Genomic DNA, 18,502 nt, shown 5'->3' on the forward strand with positions numbered 1-18,502 from the left:
AATTGTCATAAATGTGGCCGTGTGTGTGGACTCGACTCTAGAGGGGTCATCTTACTCTTTCATTATTTTGCCAAACAAGTAGGATATGTTCACATTATTAACTTATTGAATTAATGATAAATTCAATTCCAAAAACACCAAAATGTTCATATTATCTTGATGAATGTGAAACCTTATTTGATTTATTCTCTCTAGCCTCTTTTCTTCTTTTGTTCACATTATATTCTTCACTTTCTTCTACAAGTGGATGGGATCATGGCAGAGAAAGCAGATAAGAAAAAGCAAAAAAGAAACCAAACATATCTCCATAGATTGAAAAGAAAGATGAACAATATCAAGATTCGTCGTTAGACAATTGATTTAACACACTTAATGGTAGAAGTAAAAGCAGCAGGCAATTCTCCTTCTCTTGCCTTCACCTTACTCAAAATATTGAAGGTGAGAATTAAAGAAAAACCCAAACTGAAAACCAAATCCAAACCATTATCATGTGACTAGTGAAAAAAAAAAAGAAGATCCATTTGGATCCAGTTTGAACCATGTCTTCCGTTATGCTAATAAACCTGATTCCTAATCCGATGAAGCTTGCTAAAAAGGGTTAGCTTGAGTTACCGGCATATAAACACATTGCATCTAATCTTTCTCCATCTTTAGAATCATCATCAGCTAATGCTACCTTCAAGGGTTGTTTTAGTCATAAGCTTTAGACATCAACCTAGCGGTTAGCTTCAAAGCTCCCATTCTCCAAGGCTGCAACTTTAGCCCTGTGAGCAGCAGACAACACGACAGCATTATTGCTCTTCCCTCTCTCCTCCTGTGGGTACTCGGTTCCAGAACCGGTCTTTAAATCAGCCGGCGGTATAAAGCAATCCAGAGACAAACCAGGAACATTAAACGCAACTTCCTCAATGGTCCAGCTCTCTTCCATCTTAGTCCTCGTGTGGCTCATCGCCTCTTCCCCAAACCTGAAAAGCGTCACAACCGAGTGTCCTGAGTGAGCGATCATGATCCCTTCCACCTGGCGGTAATCGTCAAGAGACGAGTTGTACGTAGTCTCCCAGAAAACAGTATCTCCACCGTTGGATTGGATCCTGGTCAGATGCGAGTCCTCAATGTGAACCAAGAGTCCAGTTTTCTGACTAAAGTAGCCGGAGAGGACGTGTCTGATAATCTCAGCTGGTCCTTCACTCCTCGCCTTGAGCGTTTCAGGGTCAGTACATAGCTTGAGGATGAAGCAATCTTCACCGTTCACATTCTTCTCTCCTATACACTTCGCCTCCGCAAACATGGCAGCAGTAGTCCTCGGATCAAGCCCCTGATTCATTCACAAAACACACACACTAAGGATCGTTCTCTTGAATCTCTCGACCTAACTTAAGTTCCAAGAAAAGTGTGGATCTTTTACCTGAAGCCCTCGGCGGAGAGGCCTAACGGGTCCTTTAGCAGAGTGAGAACCAAGCCAAGGAGTGTGTCTCCAGACAAGCTTCCCGTTACATCCAGCACGAACTTTATTACCACCAACAGAGAGCTCAACGTACCACATGTCCGGATCCATCTGCCAGAGAACGAACCCTCCACTCTCAGCCTTAGAAGGGTTCCGGTTCCTAACGGTTCTCGAAGCAGTCTCGAGCTCTGAAGTGATCATCTTGAGTTTCCCCATAGCATAAGCGTTCTTGACGGAGCTCTGAAGCTTCTGTCCGCCAGAAGAAGCAGTGTACTGTTGGAGAATGTACTGAGCAGACGATGTCTCCTGCAAAGGTAAAACCAAAAAAAAAAACGAAACGATGACGTCACTCTTCCCAAAAACGAAACCCTCTGAGAGAGAGAGAGGCTTACGATTGGAGTGTTTTTGATGCTGAGATGAGGCAAAGGATCGGAGGAAGAGACGTGAATGGGAGCGAGAGGAGCTCCCATCACTCCTAAAAGAAGCCTCAGATCATTTCTCCGACAAACGGCTGTCGCGGCGACGGAAGGAGCGCGTGACAGCTGTCCCTTGACCCAGTGGCCTAGACCCGACCCGAGCCGTTTCGAGTCTCCTACGTTCCCTCCTCCTCCTCCTCCTCCTCCTTCTTCGTCTGGATCGGGACCTTCCATCACAGGCCTCAAGCTTCCGGATCTCCCGATTGAAAGCTCCGGCTGAGACAGACAGTACCCGCCGCCGGTGGAGTTCTTCTTCCCCCAGGAGAGAGCTTTCATCGGAGAGCTAGACCGAGCGGGGCTAACTGAGCGAGACCTTGCCCTTGAACGCGACGGAGAGAGACCTCTGAGAGCAGAGAAAAATCCTTGCTTTTTCTCCATTTTTCGAAACCTCTGCTTCTTAAGCTTAAGAGCACTCGGAGAAGAGAAAGTTTTGATTTTTTTTTTTCCAGTCCTCGCAAGTGACCCGGAGAAAGAGAGAGTCTGTTTAATTTTAAGAACGGAGAGAGAGAGAGGGGAAAGCGAGAAGACAGAGATCTCCGGTGTGTTAAATGACTATTTTGCCCTCTGTTTGTTAGCGGAATCTCCAGTTGGGAAAGGCCACGCGCTGTTTGAAGATACACGCGCAGAGGATATATTCTTTCCAACCTGGCCACCCATGATGGACACGTGGACGGAGAGAGATTGCGAGTTCTCTGGTTTGACCGTACTCGCAGTAGTGTTGGAGTTTTGTGAGGTTCGTTCGCGCCGTTAAGGGTAGTGGTGGATGATGATCTTTTGATTCTGGATTTCTGAAGTTTTTTTCTTTAACAGTCGCATTAAGAAAAAACGTTGCAGCGGTAAATTAGGGATATGTTTGTTACTTTTTCTTTTAATAAACTGCATAAATTCGCTTTGTACTCCTCGTCTTACAATGTTTATCTGACCAAAAATGAATTCGCAAATTCTTTCTTCTGTACTGTTCTTAAAACATTTCTATAAGTGTTTCTTGCCAGAAATTGTTGGTCTCTTCTGATGGTTGGTATAGTAACTGTTTACTGTCAATGCTTTATAAATTTCATTTTTATGGGTTTGAAAATTTATTGTTTAAAACGCCAAAAAGTATTCTAATTTGCATAAATTTGTTACATGTACGTCTTAAAAAGCATAGCATATACAAAAAAATCGTTTAAACCACATAGACGACCAGTTTTATGCATGTAAATTTGGCTGTGACTCACTGTACTTTTAAGGTGATCATATACTTTTAAGGTGATCATTCATCTTAAAGTTCCAAAATAGATCATTGATCTCGATTAGTATTGTAATATCATAAGATGCAGTCTCCTATATGTGGTCACTCGAGTCATTTTGTCTTGGCTTAATTCAGAATACACGAATCATGGCAAAGTATACACATCTTTATTTTTATTTCTCAGCTGTTGAACAGTACACCAGTTGCAAATGGAACAAAAATTATAATCAAGTATGACATTTTATTTTATATTTATGACATATATTCGCTACACACAAGAGGATATTTGAAGAATTTATTTATTTTGCTATTGGATATATATATTATTATGTGAGTACTGTGTTTCTTCAAGAGAAAGGAACAAAAAAGAGGTCATAGGAGAGGGCTTCTTCTTTATCCGACAGAGAGAACAACCATTTCTGTGTGTTTTCATTGGCCAATTGCGTAAAGATAGCAACTCTTCCTCTTATATATGTCTCGATTAAAATTATATAATTTATTTCACAAGCTACACTTTCGTTCTGTAAATGTAGTAATGATTGTATACACTCCTCACGTCGACATGCTTAGGGTATAGTGTGAATATAAGCTAGCTTATTGTACACTTCAATACCAAAGCTTTCTCTTATTAAAGCTTCAATATCAACATTAAAGTTATGACTTATGAGTTTGATGTACAGTTAATATCTCCAAAGCTATTAATTTTGTTTGTATTGAAGTATCTTTGGGTTAGGTTTACAATATGTGCATAATGCCATAACCTCTACTTTTATAATGGGATAACAACAAACACTTAAATTTAAATGTGGAGAATATCTATAGGAAAAATGAATGAGTGCTAGTATTATTTTTGTGAATAGTCAATTAATTGTAGGGTCTCCAACATCCATCCTGATTCTTTTAAAATTTTGCAGGAATGATTCCATTCAAGTTCATTAATTCATAAGTTTCAAAAAGAAAAAAAAAGGTTCATTAATTCATGTGTGCTTTGGGTTACGTAATCTGTTTGATATCTCGTAGAGTTTTTACTTGTACAAGTGGAGTATCTCGTATAGTTATTAACAAGGTTTTCATTTCTTCCCGGACTAAATCATTAGTAATAAACACAACCAAGAGATAATTATGTAGGAACTAATTTCGAGCTTATATATATCTCATTCTCATCCCATGTGATGCGAACTTTGTAGTCTTCTAGGTTAAACGTCCGTAATATTATTCTTGATTAATTAATTCATTGTTTTTTTACTATCTAGATGATTGATTTTGATAGTTACCAGTTTGGTCACTATTTTTTTTTGTCAAAGATCAGTTTGTTACTGTTAAATAGGACTTCGAGTCATGCATCCACTCAACGCTAGAACTCCACCTCGGTCCTAACCACAGCTGAACCGATTGATGGTACCAGTACATTATGGTTCACTTGTGAAGGATGTATATATTCTTAACCAAAAAATACACTAATAAACTATACTAACACACTAATAAACTATTGATACAATCTCAATGTTTGTACGATTAAACATTACAGACTTGGTTGTCTAAGAATCAATACAGATCGATGTCATAGTATATATTTGTATTCGTTTCAACTTTTAAGCATATGTTTATTTTTCATAGTGCAACTTGTTCTATAGAAATATTGTATGTTTCATTAGCTGTACGAGTAAATATATATATATATATATATATATATATATATATAAACGTATAACTAAAATTAACAAATAAATGATAATAAACGTGTAAAAATGCTTGGTTTAATAAAGATGTTTTAATATGTTTCTAGTAGTATTTTTGGGACATGGTATAGTACATACTTTCATTGGAGGTCGATTTTTAGCAGAAGATCTAAGTGAAGATCTGGTTGATGGACTGGTTTTCCGGTCAAGCTACTTCACTGTCAGGATTAGTCGGATTCGTATGTGCTACCGGTTGATACTGTTAAGGGTGGCTTTTGTAAAACAGACTGAACTCATATCCTTCACCTAGTTAAGAACAAAATTTATATTCAGTTCTCTCATCAATTTTTTTTCTCGACTCATCTTTCTCTCTCATCAATTTTTTCTCGAGCTTTAAACCGTATTGAGTTATAATTTTGACGTCTAGTAGGTATATGAGTGCGTGTACCGCGACGCTGGTGACCTCCCTTCTCTCCCTTTCGTTTTTGCTTCTTCGTATGTCCACCCGATTATTGTCTTCCGCTTCTCTCATTTTTTTATTTTTTTTTTATCAACTCCGCTTCTCTCATTTTAAATCTCCTTTTCTGGCTTTCTTTTTTATGGTCCTTGGGTTTGGTGGCAGCCTTCTTCTAGTACTATTTCTAGAGTTTGTTGGTCACCTTTCTCCACCTTGACCCTGAGTTAGGTTTTGCAAGTCGCAACTTAGGACATCTCCAACCCTCCTCTATTTTCTCTTCAAAAATAAAAATTAGAGTAAAAATATTCTAATGGTACTATATTTCTACTTTATAATAGTATAAACCTATTTTCTACTTTATATGTAGAGTAATTTTTTTATTTTTTTGTTTATCACTCTATTTTTCATTCTAAAATAGAGTATCATTAGAACAACATTCAACTCTATTATAGAGTTACTCTATTTTAGAGAAAAAAATAAAATAAATCATTGGAGATGATCTTATGCTCTTTGATTCTTGAAGACTGTGAATGTCAAAGCTGTGGTCGATTCTTACATGTCTTCTATGATTAGTGTCATATTTCGGTGTCGAAATTTGGTCACTTGACATTTCGTTGGTAATGTTGTTAGACTATAATTGTACAGGTTGAAGAACGTCTCAAGAGGGAGTTTGGTGGTGTCATCAATCCCGCTTCTTGCATTTGCTTTTCTCGCAGAGGTTAGTAATTTGATTTTTACCTCTTGTTCGGTTGGCGCTTTAACGATGATAAAGATTACAAGTTTTGATAAAGTTTATCGGGTTCCGAAAACGACATGAAAAATCCCTGACATCCAAAGAAATAAGGTGAATCTTATCTTCTCCTGATTATCATTTACAATTGCGAACGAGATTTTAGATTTGGATTAGCGGAACGCGCTATAGCTGATTTGAGTTAAGGCCTGACTGGTTCAAACGTAGCGGTTGCGGTTGAGAGAGTTTGTGGATGCGGACGGTTGCGGTTTCTAGCGGTTTTAAGAGATTTATACGACTGGTATTGCGGTTAAAAATTGGTGCGTTTGCGGGTGACTTATGACTGGTTAACTACCTAATGCGGTAACAGTCAAATAATAAATTAACAATATTTACATTTAATATAATTATAAAAAACATCAAAAATCATAAAATTATAATAAATATAAAATTTATATTTAGAAAGTTATAATTTTAATTTTTGAAAATTTATTGAATTGTTTTTTTTATAAAATTTTATAATATTAATTAAAATATAATGCATATATTTTAATATTTTCATAATTTCAATTTAAATTTTTAATTAAATATTTTTACTTTTGTATATATATTGTTTTAAAAAAATAAAAAAAGTTTACTCTCCCGCAACCGCAAACGCTAGCTAGAGCCAGCTTTTGAATTTATGAGATTCAGAGCGGTTTGAAGCGGTTTAAAGCGATTTGAGTGATTGTTGCAAACTGCCGACAACTGCTATCAACCGCAAAAGCTGCGTTTGCGGATGGTAGCGGGAAAACCACTCGCCCCCTTAACCGAAGCTATTTTAGAAAATATTCGATTTGGATATTTTTGTTCGAAACGGGCTGGTGAATGAACTGTAAATGAACTTAAAAAAGTTTTATAATCAACAATAAGGGCATCTCCATCCCTACTCCATTTTTTCTCTAAAATGGAGTAAAAGTGAATATGGAGTAAGAAATGCTCCAACCCAACTCCATATCTCACTCCATAATGAAATTTACTCTATAAATGGAGTAATTTATTTTTTGTTTGTTCATCACTCCATTATGGAGTGGAAAATAGAGTAGGGTTGGAGTAATTTTACTCCATTTTCACTTTTACTCTATTTTGGAGGAAAAAATGGAGTTTTACAATGGAGATGCTCTAAATACATACGTAATAACCCGAAGATATTTTTAATGTGAAAATTAGTAACGTTTGAAGCGTGAGAATAGAAAGACAAACTGCATGTGAATGTCTTTGAAATTCGTTTTGAATGGTCAAACGAGCGAGCGAAGAAGAGAAAAAAAACGCATACGCGTTAACTTTTTCAGTGTGATAGTGGTTACAGCTAAGGTAGGGCTTATTTAAAAAGTATAAAAGTTCTCTTGGTCGATGAAAACCTACTAATGACGCATTTGTGTACTATAAATTCGATGGTAGGGACACTAAGACCCACGTGTAACTCTCTAGTATTTATATTGGTCGTTCTTAATGACGAAGTGGTTGTCCTTGTATAATCAAATAAAGAACCGTTGTTTCTTCTTTTCAGTTATTTTTAGTTTTTAGTATTAGAGAAACTCCGATGATGTTACCTAAAAAAAAAGGAACATTTTCGATGAGATTTTCTTTTTTTCTCTATAATTTACATTAAACTAGAGTAGTTTTTGTTCTAATAGTGTTAATAGAGTGAATATAGAAACATGTCATATTTTATTTTATATTTGAAGTGAAAAAGTAACATTCATCTATAGTTCACTCTATAATAAAGTAACACAATTACTTTATTATATAGTAACACCATTGAAAAAAAAATTACACTATAATAAAATTATTCTATTTTGGTGTAAATTATAAAGAAAAAAATAGAATATCATTGGAGACAGAGCCGGCCTCGGAATGAAGCTAATGAAGCTTGTGCTTCCGACCGCAAACTATTATGATTTTAAACGGCCGCATTTAGACATGAATTTCTTTGTATCAGAGTGATTTAGCTTGGTGTTGTAAGTGTTCTAGGTTGTAGGTTCGAATGGCTCCGACCACATTTTTTATTTGACTTCTAGCCACCTAACTACTAGAACCGGCTCTGATTGGAGATGGTCTTACTAATCAAATTCTATCAATCCCAAAACTTTTTAAAATCAAAGTTACAAGAAGAGTGTGAACTCAAGGCATGTTGGTCACCCAAAGGGCCAAACATATAGTGGACTTGTAGATTCTGATAACCAACAAGTCAGCAACTAGTTCAAGTTGGCATCCAAACAAATTACAAGTAGGTATTCAATTAACTTTCTAGGAGTTAAAAGTCTAGAATCTATCTTTATATAATATTTAATACTCACACAGAATAGTTATATTTTCTGAGCACACTATTCGAACTACTTGAACTAAAATCCAACTAAACAAAAGCGTTTTTTTAAACCAGCTAGCTGAACTACTAAGCGGCTCTTCTTGAGTAATTAAAGCGTCGATATCTTTGATACTAGCAAGAAAAATAATCCAATTAATTTTCACGTAAAACATATGCATGTCTAAAAATACAAGAAGAGATCAAGAGTTGCATGAGTGGCAAGGCAAAGCACAAAGAGAAGGACGAAGTCCATATCCAAGAAACTTAACAAGAGAATTTATTGGGCATTTTCTCTTGGGTGGTACAGTCTTACAAGAACAAACTAGTGATAGGATTCAGTTATTAGGAATCCTAAGTTACCACCGCCTTAAATTCTCAAACCGAAATGGTTATGTAATTTGTCTAGACGCGACAACCAAATTGGTCGATGATTGCGATTCTTGAAATGAATGCAATCTTCATTCGTCGATATGCTCGATGATGTCTCTGTCTAATCATACTATTTCGTCCTACAGTTTCAGCAACACGACACATAGCTTCATAATTAACAAAGACATTAGCGTTAGCGCCATGAGTCATGACGTCTATACCTTTTTAAGTTTTTTTTAAACATCTATAACCAGTACCGTCTATAACCATTCATTTAAAATTGTATATACCTAAAAAGAAATAAGGAACTACCGTCTAGATGCTATATAATGGCCAGAGATCTAATATAAACTTATATATAGCTTTGGTAGCTAGTGTGAAATCAATCAAGCATTATACATTAATTGTTAACTATATTGTTAGCACAGCGGCGTTTAATAGTACAAGAAAACAGTCTAAGATTTGTTAGTTTATGCCTACTAAAATAGTGTTCTGATCCAATGTAATAAAATCAAATCTAAATAAATAGAAAAGATCCAAAGATACAGAAATCATAGAAAACAAGAACGAAAACAAAGCATATGAATACATGTCTAAATATTCGAGTCAAATATATCAGGCCCATTAATAAATATAGAGGCCCGATAAGATGAAACACGCACCGTTTGTTCGTCCCCTTCTGTGCAAAAGGCTTCTTTTTTTTTTCTTTTCAAACTCATCTCGCTTCTCTTCTTCCACCCAAGCAACCAACCACCACCGAGTTTCTTCCGTTTCGCGGTTATTAAAAAAATCACATTTCGCGGGCGAGGGAACCAAAGGGTAAAGTTTTTTCGTTTATTTCCGCGGCTTTACCTCTTTTTCAATTATTATTTTTAATTTCGTGGAAAATTAAGAGCTGAGTTTTGTTATCGGATCAGCTTATAGGATTAGGATTCTTGGAATCGCTCATTGTATCGACTCTCTCCCCCTCCCATCGCGCATCGTGTTAGGCAGAGCGAAATCAAGGATCATCGATCTGTTTCTTGTCTTCAAAATCTACACTAAGCAAAATCCCAGAGAATAATTACGAAGCTGCCATCTTTCTTTGTGAGCTTATTGCGTTTTTGGTTATATCAATTCAGATCTATGAGCTTTTTTGTTTCACGATTCTGATTTATTTATTTTCTTTTGCATCTCTATTTTGTTCAGTAAATAAGTTGGAGACAGGTTTAGGAATCTGATCAAGTATATATATCTTCTTGGAGAGGAGCATCATAAACATGGATAGAGCTAATAGAAGGAGAACTAGGAGTAATGGATCTGGTTTGGATCAGACTAATGGAGGAGAGGTTACTCCAACTCCAGAGGCTGAAAGTCACATGAAACATCTTGAGGAATCGGCGAAAGATGTAAACAGTAATGGACAGGGAATGATAGCCAATGGGGTTTCTGGTGAAGAAGAACAAGAAACAAGAACCCCTGTAACCGTAAAGAAGAGCTCTGGTACTAAATTTACAGGCTCGCATCGTGAACTTGTCCTTGGTCTTCCTTGCCGTGGACAATTTGAGATCAAACGGAGTTCCAAGAAGCTAGGAGGTAGTGGTAAAAAGAATGTGCTGGCTTCAAGTCACAAGAGAGCTCAGAGATGTAAAGAAGCTGCTTCTGTTCATGCTAATCTTACGCCTGTAAATGAATCAAAGAAAAGGAAGAATTATATTAATAAAGTAGAAGTTAGAGAAGATGATGAGTACACAAGGATCAAGAAGAAACTTAGGTACTTTCTAAACCGGATTAGCTACGAGCAAAGCCTCATTGATGCTTATTCTTTGGAAGGCTGGAAAGGTTCAAGGTTTGTCTCTTTCTAACCGTTTTTGTTTTCACCTTTGTCCTGTGTGAGATTGATATTGATTATGTGTTCTTTTGTAGCGCGGAAAAGCTAAGGCCAGAGAAAGAGCTTGAACGAGCCAAGAAGGAGATTCTACGACGCAAGGTTAAAATCAGAGAGCTTATTCAGCATCTGGACACACTCTGCGCCGAAGGGAACATTCCAGAGTCTTTATTTAATTCTCATGGAGAGATCTCTAGTGAGGATGTAAGACCAAATATTCATTCCCAAACTCAAGCTTTGTGTCTCTAGAAAGTACTTGCTAATAGGAGCACTTGTTTGATTTCAGATATTCTGTTCAAAATGTGGTTCCAAGGACGTACGTATTGATAACGATATCGTACTATGTGATGGGTTTTGTGATCGAGGCTTTCACCAGTACTGTGTTCAACCACCTTTGCGTAAAGAAGATAGTAATCACTTCTGCCTTACGTACTTGGTATTGTGTTTTTGAGCAGTTCTTGTTAGTTTTTTTTATTAATTGTTTGTCTGTTTTGTAGTTCCGCCGGATGATGAAAGTTGGTTATGCCCCGGATGTGCTTGCAAAGATTATAGTTTTGAGTTGCTCAATGATTCTTTAGGGACAAAGCTCTCAGTCAGCGACAGTTGGGAGGTATATTAGACAATGTTTTAAATGTTAAAAAGAAGTATAAACTTTAAAAAGACACTTGACTTGACACTTTGTGTAGAAAGTATTTCCTGAGGCAGCAGCAGCAATGGCTGATGGTGGAGGTCAAAATCTGGACTGTGATCTTCCTTCTGATGATTCTGAGGATGAAGAGTATGATCCGGATGGTTTGAATGATAATGAAGGTGATGAAGATGGCAGTGATGACGACAGTGATGAGTCTGAGAACGAAGATGGAAGTTCTGATGAATCTGCATCTGAGGAAATGATTGGATCATTTAAAGATGCAAATGATATAATGAACCTTCCATCTGATGATTCTGAGGATGATGACTATGATCCTGATGCTCCAGCTCGTGATGAAGATAAAATGCAAGAAAGTTCAAATTCAGATGATTCAGACTCTGATGATGGTGAGACTTCCTCCAAAGGCGATGAGTCTGATCAGCAAGATGAAGTTACGCCACGTGGGAAGCCAGGAAGAAAGAAATCTAAGCTCCCAGATGTTTCCATCTCAGAGTCAACAGATGCTGGGTTTGGTGAAGATGTTCCCGGGAGGAGGAAGGTTGAAAGGCTGGACTACAAAAAGCTCTATGATGTGAGTGTTCTATCACATTTTATATACTTAATCTTCTACTTGGTTTTTCAGAACCCTATGCTGATATATCTTATATGTGCAGGAGGAATATGAGAACGTTCCTACGTCATCAAGTGATGATGAGGATTGGGATAAAATAGCTGGAAAAGAAGACTTCGAGTCAGGAGATGAAGGGGACACCGTGCCTCTGGAACAGCCTTCCAAAGCAGAAGATCAGACTTCTACTCAGAAACCGAAAAGAGAAAATAAAAAGGTAACTTTGAAAGCGCCACCAGAAGCACCAATAGAAAATGGTTGCTCTGGCCAAAAAAGCAGCTCTGCATCATGTAAACAGACAAATCCCAAAACTCAGGTAAACAAAGTATAGTTTTCTTTACGCCGAGGCATTACAGCTTAACGTTTCGTCTTTTATGCAGAGATTATTCGAATCTTTTCAAGAGAATCGATATCCAGACATTAGCACAAGGGAGAACTTAGCCAAAGAGCTACAGATGACAGTTAAACAAGTAAGGAGTTACCTCCTAGTAAATGGTTTCTTTCTCTCTTTTTTTAGTTGATTTCATTTCAGCTTATAAGCTGTGTTTATGTACTGTATAGGTTAGCAACTGGTTTAGGAATACGCGTTTTTCAACAAGCAAAACAATGTCTTCAAAGGAAGATGTTGAGAAGTTAAGAACATGTAAGGAACGTGAAGGTGAGACATCTGTTGCTGGAAGTAGCAAACAAACCGAACCAGTCACAGAGAATAAGAGTGGAGCATCGGAGTCAACTAGTAGTGGATCAAGAAAAAGAAGGAGAAGGTAGATTTTGATTCTTAATCATGAAGGGTTTTAATTAACTTGTGCATCTGAAGACCTCGAAGTTGTAGCATTGCAAAAATCAGTGATGCTAAAGTGAAAAAGTTGAGGCCAAAGAAAGAAATATTTCTTCAAAAAAAAAAAATTGGATAGGTCAATTTGAATTTGTATGTTATAAATTTATGATTATGAAATTTTTTGTTTAGAAATGGATAGAGAAACCGGTTTACTATTTATAGAAATGGTCTACTACAACAGGTTTGCGATCATGAATTAATAAAGTTTAACCGGTCTTAAATGTCTTTAATCAAGATGGGCCCATAATGGAATGATAAAAAGCCCCTTAAAAGCCTATATTGTGTAACGTGCTGCAGAAGGTAAGTGGGAAATGAAGAAGGTGCTGAGAGTATACGGCGGCGTTTTGAGGCTAGTGCGGCTTTTGCCGGCGGACACAAGGCCATACTACGCCAAGTACGCGAGGGAGAATTTCGTTAACTACCGTGACGTCGACGTAAGCGAAACACCCCTTGATGAACTCTTCCAACGAGCTTATAATCACTCACTATGGGTACTCAAGAAGGTGCATAGATTCCTTTTTTGTCCTTTGTGAACCGTAGATTCTAGATACTCTTTGGGTTGCTTATTAGTTTCTAACCGTTTGCAGTATTCAATCGACGAATCTGCGGCCAAGAAGTTGAAAGAGATTTGTTTTGAATGATCACGCACACCATCTGTTCGACGTTATTCCCATGAGAGATTTCGACAAGTTTTTTTCCTAAGGCTTCAATGATTTGTTAAATGGGTACCATCAAGTATACTACTTTTGATCTTAGTCTCATAGCTGTATCAAGAACAGAGGTTGCTCATGTGTCTTTTTCTTTCCTTTTGTTTCTCTTGACTTTTGCTGCAGGCATTTGTTGACTGCTCAATCAGTCATGTCTTGTTTGAGTAGTTTCTTGTTTGTTTGCTTCATCCTCAATAAATTGATATAATTTTACATTCTTATAGTCAAAAACATCCCATTACTTGACAAGAAATAATATCATCCATTTTTAGTAATGAAAGAAACTCATCATAGCGAAGTGGCAGTGATGTAATAACGAAGGAGAGAGTAGGGATTGTTTGGGTACGAGTGATTCATCATGTAGCTAAGGACAATACACTGTGACGGTAGAGTATTAGTCCACACCTAAGTCTTTAGGTCCTTGTCGGAACTCGAAAATGGTTACATGAAACGAACCTAACCAAACCAAAGTGTGTCTGAAGATTGTTTTTGCTTCTCAAGAGTCAGAACTGTAATAGTAGAAAAGCTCTTTGTTTAGAATGCTGAAAAACGTACTTTGATTCACTGAAAGACATGGCTGTAATATAGCCTTACAAATAACTAGAAACAGATAGGAAACGAAACTTGCGCTAGTGAAACAGAGTAACACAACGTGAGCCATATTACTCGGTCTCTTTGTTGAAAACAAAACAGAAACAAAGACTAAATCAAACTTAACTAATCCAATGGCTGTAATGCTCTTATTCAATCCAACGGTTACCTTCACTTCATGATTAATTTGCTCCAACAAACCCTCCCTAAACTAAGCTTGGTGAACCAAACTTAGCTTATCTGTTACTGAGCAAATTCCAAGCTGACTTCTCAATCTTTCAAACGCCTCCAGCTTCAAAGGTTTGGTGAAAATGTCGGCCACTTGCTCTTCTGAACCACAATGCTCCAGTTGTATTTCTTCATCCTTTACCATGTCACGCAGGAAGTGAAAACGAACCCCAATGTGCTTGCACCTTCCATGAAAGACTGGATTCTTTGATAGCTTAATTGTTGAAGTATTGTCACAAAAGATGACAGTGCTTCCATCCACATTGTAGCCTAGTTCTCCCAAAATTCTCTTGAACCAGATAGCTTGACAAGCACAAACTGAAGCCGCAACATACTCCGCCTCTGTCGTGGAGAGTGTGACAATCGGTTGCTTCTTAGATAGCCAAGCCACAGCTGCATTATCCATAAGAAACACATAGCCAGATGTGCTTTTCCGGCTGTCGATGTCGCCTGCAAAGTCACTGTCCGTATACACCTGAAGCTCTCCAGCTCCTCCTCTCTTGTACCAAATCCCATAGTCCATTGTGCCTCTTAAGTACCTTAGAACCCTCTTGGCAGCTTGAAGATGCAGTGTTGTAGGTTTAGACATGTAGCGACTTAGTAAACTTACGGCAAACTGCAGATCCGGCCTTGTCGTTGTGATATACATGAGACTTCCTATGATTTGCTTATAGAAAGTCTCATCAATCCTCTCTCCATTCTCGTCCAAGTCGACCTTGCCTCCAGGCACCATTGGGTTGCGCACTGCATTGCAATCTTCCATCTCAAACCGTCTCAGAACCTCCATAGCATACTTTGCCTGAGACAAGTGAATTCCCTGACTTGTCTGCAATACTTCTATGCCTAGAAAATATCTCATCTTTCCAAGATCAGACATGTCAAATTCCTTCTCCATTGACAACTTAAAATCTTTCATCATCAACAGATCATCACCGGTGTATATCAAGTCATCCACATATACACTAACGATGAGAATGTTACCTTGCTTGTTACGTTTGATGAACAGAGTTTCTTCATTCTCTGACTTCTCGAAACCTTCTTTGCCAAAGTACTCCTCGATTCTACTGAACCAGGCCCGTGGGGCTTGTTTTAACCCATATAAGGCTTTACACAGCTTGTAGACCTTCTCTTCTTCACCTTCTATCTCATACCCTTCTGGTTGTTGAACGTAGACGTCTTCTGTTAGTACTCCGTGCAAGAAAGCTGACTTTACATCGAGCTGAAAGATGTCCCATCCTCTCTGAGCTGCTGTAAAGACAACGGTCCTGATGGTGTCCATGCGTGCAACAGGTGCATAGACTTCAGTGTAATCGACTCCATGTTCCTGCGCATAGCCTTTTGCCACCAGTCGAGCTTTGTACTTGCTCACCTCTCCAAGCTCGTTTAACTTTGTCTTGTATATCCATTTTACTCCAATGCACTTTGCTCCATGAGGTAGGTCTGATAACTCCCAGGTGTGATTCTTCTCAATCGAGTCTACCTCTGCATCCATCGCTTCTCTCCAATTGACACACTTCTGAGCATCTGCAAAGTTTGTTGGATCGGAAGAGTTGATCTGAACCATGTTTACCTCATCGTCTTCTTCATTCTCTGTGACATAATCTCTGAGGTAGCTAGGAGGCCTTGTCTGTCTTCTTCCCTCCCTGACTGTTGCTTGTGGTGCTTCTTGAACATCTTCTGCAACAGTCACTTGACCTCCAGCTTCTTCTTCTCCATCACTGTCATTTTCTCCCCATGGTAGATCATCATCATTCCATTTCAGCTCAGACTCGATGTGTTCTTGCTCCTCATCCCAGTTCCAACCTTTTGTTTCCTCAAATACTACATCTCTGCTCACCACAATCTTCTTAGTTGTTGGATTGTACAAACGGTACCCCTTTGATTCCTTTGAGAAGCCAAACATTACGCACGTGTTGCTCTTGTCGTCAAGCTTCCCTCGCTTCTCACTTGGTACATGCGCATGTGCTAGACACCCCCACACTCTTAAGTGTTCAACGCTTGGTTTGACTCCACTCCAAGCCTCTTGTGGTGTGATATTCTTAACCGCAAGAGTAGGACATCTGTTCAGAATGTAAAAGGTCCAGCTGACAGCTTCTGCCCAAAAAAATCTTGGTACCTTTCTCATAGATAGCATAGATCTCACCATGTTCATCACGGTGCGGTTCTTCCTCTCCGCCACTCCGTTCTGCTGTGGTGTGTAGGCAGTAGTGAGCTGTCTCCTGATTCCATGTTCTTTGCAGAACTCAGAGAACTCAGTTGATGTATACTCTCCTCCGCGGTCTGTTCTCAAGCATTTGATGAGCTTCTCTGTTTCATTCTCCACTTTCTTTTTGAACTCCTTGAAGTAGCTGAAAGCCTCTGACTTCTCCTTCAGAAAATATGCCCACGCTTTCCTGCTGTGATCGTCTATGAAGCATAGAACATATCTCACACCGCTTGTGGTTACCGGAGTGATAGGTCCACATATGTCAGAGTGCACCAACTCCAGAATCTCCTTAGCTCTCCATGAACTCTTCTTAGGAATGGGATTTCTTGATTGCTTGCCTACCAAGCAATCTGAGCAAGTGAACTTCTGAACGTCAAAGCTTGGCAAACCCTTCACCATCTCCTTGCTCTGTAACGTCTTCATACCAGTGTGGCTGAGATGCCCATAGCGCTCATGCCAGAGCTTTGGTGTGTCCTCGGTGGTTGTTTGCAGGCAGCGTTGTTGATCTGTCTCTCCAGTCTGATCAAACAGCATGAACATTCTGTTGGAACTCATCTTGCTCACTGCGATAAGACCTCTCTCTTCATGAAAGATCTTGCAAGCTCCCTTCTGTATAATGATCGTCAGCTCCTTCTCTTGCAGTTGTCCTAGACTCAACAAATTGTTTTTGAGTTCCGGTATGTAGTACACGCCACTGATCGTGTATGCTACATTGTTCAGTATCAACTTCACATTGCCTTTCCCAACAACCTCCATCTTCTTATTGTTCCCCAGCTTCACAGTGTGCCTGAAGTCCTCATTCATCTGAGAGAACAGGACTCGATCTCCACTCATGTGATTAGAACAGCCAGAGTCAAGAAACCATGCTCTCTTCCTCATGCTTTCGTTCTTCCCAGCATATGTCATTAACAGCTTCTCTGCATCTTCTTCAGCCTTCACATCGATCTCCTCTTCTTCCTCAATGTACGCCATTAGAAGCATCTCTTCCTTCTCATCAAAATCAGCATAATTTGCTTCTTCATCCCACATTGGACACTCATTCTGGAAATGTCCCAGACGGTGACACTTGTAGCACTCCACCGTGCTCTTGTCTCTCCCACGACCTCTTCCTCGGCCTCTCCCATTGAAGCCTCTTCCTCTTGATGTCATTCCTCTTCCACGGTAAGAACCAGTTCCACCATGAGTCACCTTCAAAGCTTGATCATCAACTTTATCAACCTTTTTGAACTTCTGTTCATGTACGGTGAGAGAGCTCTGCAGTTCATCGAGATGAATGCTCTCAATCTCCTTGGACTCCTCAATGGACACCACCACATACATGAACTTCTCGCTGAGAGTCCTAAGGATCTTCTCCACCACCTTGGAGTCGTTCATGATTTCTCCATTGCTTCTCATCTGATTAGTGACCGCTAACACCCTTGTGAAATACTCTTTCACACTCTCAGATTCTCTCATCTCAAGAACCTCGAAGTCTCTTCTCAGCTTCTGCAGCAAGGACTTCTTCACACGATCGCTCCCACCAAACTTCCTCTTCATTGACTCCCAAATGATCTTGGATGTTCTCCTATCCAGGATCTGCTCAAAGGTCACTCTATCAATGGATTGATAGAGGTAGTGCTTCACTTTGTGATCATTCTTCTTGGCTTCCTCCAACTGCTGTGTCTGCTCCGCCGTGAGCACCGTTGAGGATGATGACTCCTCGAATCCAAACTCAATCGTATTCCACAACCCTTTCGATCTGAAGAAATTCTCCATGACCTCACTCCAATGATCCCAGTGCCCATCAAACTGTGGCAACTTCATTTTCTCATCTCCCATCTTCACTCTTGTGTTTGAAGCTGTGACTTCTTTCTCTCTCAGTTTTCACACGCTAACGGAGCTCTGATACCAATCTGTAATAGTAGAAAAGCTCTTTGTTTAGAATGCTGAAAAACGTACTTTGATTCACTGAAAGACATGGCTGTAATATAGCCTTACAAATAACTAGAAACAGATAGGAAACGAAACTTGCGCTAGTGAAACAGAGTAACACAACGTGAGCCATATTACTCGGTCTCTTTGTTGAAAACAAAA

The 18,502-nt window shown here is 38.8% G+C and overlaps 3 protein-coding genes across 4 annotated transcripts; 2 read left to right on the forward strand and 1 right to left on the reverse strand.

The window, feature by feature from the left end:
- Positions 1 to 289: 289 nt before the first annotated feature.
- Positions 290 to 2,380, reverse strand: LOC125608874. Its single transcript, XM_048779435.1, has 3 exons — positions 1,837 to 2,380; positions 1,406 to 1,750; positions 290 to 1,315 (listed from the first exon to the last, which is right to left on the reverse strand). The coding sequence occupies exons 1-3, from the start codon at positions 2,296 to 2,298 to the stop codon at positions 716 to 718; spliced, it is 1,407 nt and encodes a 468-aa protein (XP_048635392.1). The 5' UTR covers positions 2,299 to 2,380; the 3' UTR covers positions 290 to 715.
- A 7,037-nt stretch (positions 2,381 to 9,417) lies between these two features.
- LOC125609565 (homeobox protein HAT3.1-like) lies at positions 9,418 to 13,191 on the forward strand. Of its 2 annotated transcripts, XM_048781063.1 has the most exons (11): positions 9,418 to 9,552; positions 9,651 to 9,819; positions 9,922 to 10,561; positions 10,639 to 10,804; positions 10,887 to 11,010; positions 11,098 to 11,210; positions 11,287 to 11,823; positions 11,906 to 12,175; positions 12,240 to 12,329; positions 12,421 to 12,623; positions 12,995 to 13,191. In XM_048781063.1, exons 3-11 carry the CDS (start codon positions 9,993 to 9,995, stop codon positions 12,999 to 13,001), a joined length of 2,079 nt encoding a protein of 692 aa, XP_048637020.1. In that variant the 5' UTR covers positions 9,418 to 9,552; positions 9,651 to 9,819; positions 9,922 to 9,992; the 3' UTR covers positions 13,002 to 13,191. The 2 variants fall into 2 exon arrangements, with proteins under 2 accessions (XP_048637020.1, XP_048637021.1); XM_048781064.1 differs by lacking the exon at positions 12,995 to 13,191 and having other exon boundaries at positions 12,421 to 12,854.
- On the forward strand, positions 13,001 to 13,619 carry LOC106428385 (LYR motif-containing protein At3g19508). The gene is made up of 2 exons (XM_048781065.1): positions 13,001 to 13,200; positions 13,285 to 13,619. Exons 1-2 carry the CDS (start codon positions 13,009 to 13,011, stop codon positions 13,336 to 13,338), a joined length of 246 nt encoding a protein of 81 aa, XP_048637022.1. The 5' UTR covers positions 13,001 to 13,008; the 3' UTR covers positions 13,339 to 13,619.
- Positions 13,620 to 18,502: the final 4,883 nt, after the last annotated feature.

The sequence above is a fragment of the Brassica napus genome, chromosome A5 (assembly GCF_020379485.1).
Source record: "Brassica napus cultivar Da-Ae chromosome A5, Da-Ae, whole genome shotgun sequence".
Classification (NCBI taxonomy): domain Eukaryota; kingdom Viridiplantae; phylum Streptophyta; class Magnoliopsida; order Brassicales; family Brassicaceae; genus Brassica; species Brassica napus.